Genomic DNA, 4,039 nt, shown 5'->3' with positions numbered 1-4,039 from the left:
CAGCTGGCACCCATGCAGAAAGGCCCATGCAACACCCCCGTGCCGTGCTGGTGTCCCTGCACCCACAAAACTCTGCTGCCCACAAACACCATCGGTGTCCCTGCCATGCCAGCACCCAGCCGGTGCCACTGCCATCACTGCGGTGCCATCATCCGTGCAAAGCTGTCACCTCTGCAATGCCATTGTCACGCACGCAACGCAGTCACCTCTGCGACACCGGCGCCCACGCAATGCCACACCCGTGCAGCACTGCATGACATTGGTGCCACCCTCGTGCAGTGCCACCCTCGTGCAGTGCCACCCGTGTCCCCAGCCCCTCCAGGAGCCACTCACTGCTCATCTCGCCCAGTGACAGCTGGGAGCTCTTTAGGCCGGGGTCCTCGTAGCCCTCGGGGTCCAGGGTCCTCCTCATCCCCTCCTCGTAGGACTCCTGCGGGACAGAGAGAAGGGGGTCAGCAGGGTCCGGCACCCCCAACGCCTCGCCGGGGCCGTGCCGGGGCGGAGCCGGGGCGGGGGGCCGGGTGTCCCTACCTGGCCGGGCCCCTCCATGGCTCACCGCGTCCCGGCGCTCAGCCCGGTGCCACCATAACCCGGTGCTCTGCGGGGCGGGCGCGGGGGGAACGAGAGAGGAGAACACGTTAGCAGAGAGCCGGGCATCGCTCAGCGCCCCCGGGACTGGGCTTTGTCCCCTGCCATGGACGCCGTGACCTTTCCCGCAGTCCCTGCCTGCCGAACCCGCTCCCCACGGGCTGGGAGGTCCTGGGGATGGGGGTCCCCGGGGATGTCATGCCCTGCCCTGYCGCCATCCGGGATGGGAACCGACGTCAGGACATGGCAGAAGCCCGGCAGCTTCCCACCGGGGACGTGGCATCGTGCCCTGAGCCAGCCGTGCCCGTGCACACCGTGCCCTGTGCTCGGGGTCAGGTCCCACACGGACCCACACTCGGGAATTGGGATCCCACACGACCCTGCTGTGTGTGGGTGGGGGTCCCACGCACAGGGCTGGGGTCCCACACATCCTTGCACGAGTATGAGGGTCCCGTGTGGACCCCCCCAACGCGGGCTGGGGTCTCAAACACAGCGCCCAAACCCCCCAGCACAGTCCCCATTCCCTGGCAGAGCGAGGCGGGGAAACTGAGGCACAGCTGGACTCACGGGGCACCCCGAAACCGAACGGGGTGAGCACCCTAAAGCCCCACGGAGGGGGCACAGCTGGGCGAGCCCCTGCTCCTGCCCTTCCATCAGCACCCAGATCCTGTGCAGCACCCAGTGCCTGCAGCCCCTGTGTCCCCTGTGTCCCCTGGGTGTCCCCTGTCCCCTCCCCCGTCCCTGCAGCTGCCCCGGGGCTGGACCGTCCCACAACCGCCAGGGGGCGCCCTGCCCGCGCACCCCGCCCCCCCAAAATCTCCCCCGGGGCAGCCCCGGAGGGTCCCGAGGGTGCGGAGGGTCCCGAGGGTGCGGAGCCCCCTCCTCAAACCTCCTCAGCCGTGACCCCCCGCCCGCCCCGGCCCAGAGTCTCTGGGGAGGGCTGTCATGACCCGGGACCCCCAGCCCCGCTGCTCCAGCCCTCCCCGTGGAGACCCCCACAGCCCGGGGACACGAGGGACTCCGGCTGTCCCCTCCACCGCGTCCAGGAGCCGGGAGGGCTCGGGGGACAAGGTCAGGGCACGGCGGGCTTTGGGGTGAACCAGCCCCCCCAGATCTCACCGGGGTGATGCAGGAGCTCGCTCCCGGCCGGGGGTGGCAGGAGCCGGGCTGGGGTCCCGGACACCCCGCGGGGGCCACGGGAATCCCCCGGTTGGGGCTCGGGATCCCCGGCGGGGCGCGGGAGCCGCGGCAGGGCCACGGGATGGACGGCCAGCCTGTGACTCGGCCGTGTCCTTCCTGCCCCGCCTGGCCCCGGGGCCGGCGGCCCCCGGCCCCCCAGCCCGGCCCGTCCCGGGGCCCCCGGCCCCCCCAGCCCCGCCGGCCGCTCTTGCATCAGCCCGGAGCGCCGGGCTGCGCCCCGCTGATAACGCCCGACACCGGGCGTCGGCCCCCGCCCCGCTCCACCCGCTGCCCCCCGCGCTGTCCCGGGCCGGGGGAGCGGACACCGGACCTGGGGGTGCTGAGGGGCCGGGGGAGCGGACACCGGACCTGGGGGTGCTGAGGGGCCGGGCAGAGTGGACACCGGACCTGGGGGTGGTACGGGACCGGGCAGAGTGGACACCGGACCTGGGGGTGGTACGGGACCGGGCAGAGTGGACACCGGACCCGCCGGGTGCATCCCGGAGCCGCCCCGCGCTGAGCAGAGCCCGCACAGCCCCCGCACGGAACCCGCAGCTCCCGCCCCATGGATGGAGCTCGTCCGGCCCCAGAACCCCCGCGGGCGGTGCAGGATCCCCGTGTCCCGCATGGTGTGAGCGGGATGGGGTCCGTAGAGCCCGCAGGACACCCGGGGACACGCGTGGAGCCCGTGAGTGCCGCATGACACAGGATATGGAGCTCTGGACCGGTGGCGTCTGTACATCCCACACCATCCGGGGATCCCTCCTACACCGGGGATCCCTGTGGGGTCCGTACACCCCACACCATCCGGTGGACCCCTCCCGCAGTGGGTACAATCTCCTGGGATCCCTGTGGGGTCCATACATCCCACACCATCCGGGGGACCCCTCCCGCAGTGGGTACAATCACCGGGGCTCCCTATGGGGTCCATACATCCCGTGCCATGCAGGGGGATCCCTCCCGCAGTGGGTACAACCACCGGGGATCCCTTTGGGGTCCATAAACCCCACACCACTCAGGAGGATCTCTCCCGCAATGGGTACAACCGTCACGGCTCCATATGGGGTCTGTACACCCCACACCATCCGGGGGACCCCTCCCGCAGTGGGTACAGCCACCAGGGATCCCTTTGGGGTCTGTACACCCCACACCATCCGGGGGTTCCCTCCCGCAGTGGATACAACCTCCACGGCTCCCTTTGGGGTCCATACACCCCACAACACGCAGGCTCAGGGCTGGTCTCACACCTCCTGCCCCAAACACCCCGCAGRGCTCAGCACGGAGCCCGCACACCCCAAACCCCTCCGTGCCCCGGRATTGCTCCCGCAGCCCCCGCGGCTCCGTGTGGAGTCCGCACCATCCCCGAGGCGCGTCTGGGATCCTCCTGCCATGGCTCCGTATGGAACCAGCCACCCCAAACCATCCCCTAACGTGGGGCTGCTCCATCCCACAGCGGGAACAGCCCCGTTGGGCTCTGTATGGAACCAGCCACCTCAAACTATCCCACAGCGGGAACAGCCCCGCTGGGTTCCGTATGGTGTCCATACATCCCACACCGTCCACGCATCGTGGAGGGGACCTTCCATCCAGCAGGTGCCCAACACACCCCAGAGTGGAGCCCATGGACCCCACGGCGTGGCTGAGACCCTTCTGGTGGCTCTCCATGGACCCCACATCATCCCCAAGGTGTGGCTGGGAACCCTCTGGTGGCTCCATATGGAGCCCATAGACCCCACAGCTTGGCTGGGACCCCTCTGGTGGCTCCCCAAGGAGCCTATGGACCCCATGCCATCCCCAAGGCATGGCTGGGACCCTTCTGGTCGCTCCCCAATGAGCCACATCATCCCCACAGTGTGGCTGGGACCCTTCTGGTGGCTCCCCATGAACCCCACACCATCCCCACGGAATGGTGGGACCCCTCTGGTTGCTCCCCAAGGAGCCCACAGACCCCACACCATCCCCGTGGAATGGTGGGACCCCTTGGTTGCTCCCCACACACCCCACACCAACCCCACGGCGGGTCTGGGACCCCACCACCTGTACCCCCTGGCTCCCCCATGGAGCCCGTACCCCCCATTCCACAGCACCTCCCACCCCAACATCCCCGCTGGGGACACCCCGGGGTGCCCTCCCACCCCTCCATCCCCCCGCCCACCCCATCCTCCCCCTCCCAGCCCCGGGGACACCCCGAGGTGACCCCGCACGTACCCCTGGGGTGCCTCCGGACGCCCCTGCGCTCGCTCTGCCCGCGGCTGCTGTGAGACGCCTGAGT

The 4,039-nt window shown here is 70.1% G+C and overlaps 1 protein-coding gene across 1 annotated transcript in view; it reads right to left on the bottom strand.

Moving 5' to 3' along the window:
* The window catches only part of LOC130586237 (band 3 anion transport protein-like), a gene marked incomplete at its 3' end in the record, with an annotated part of 6,885 nt that extends 2,846 nt beyond the window's left edge, over window positions 1-4,039 (bottom strand). Inside the window, exons 1-3 of the mRNA XM_057386971.1 lie at window positions 3,976-4,039; window positions 532-598; window positions 334-430 (exon numbers count right to left, since the gene is read on the bottom strand). Coding sequence (XP_057242954.1) covers window positions 334-430; window positions 532-549 — 115 coding nt within the window. The remainder of the gene's footprint in view (window positions 1-333; window positions 431-531; window positions 599-3,975) is intronic.

The sequence above is a fragment of the Malurus melanocephalus genome, unplaced genomic scaffold (assembly GCF_030028575.1).
Source record: "Malurus melanocephalus ecotype Western Australia unplaced genomic scaffold, MMel_1.1 scaffold_1105, whole genome shotgun sequence".
NCBI classification, from domain to species: Eukaryota; Metazoa; Chordata; class Aves; order Passeriformes; family Maluridae; genus Malurus; species Malurus melanocephalus.
The sequence above is the reverse complement of the archived record's forward strand: the minus strand, read 5'-3'. Positions and strand labels throughout refer to the sequence as shown.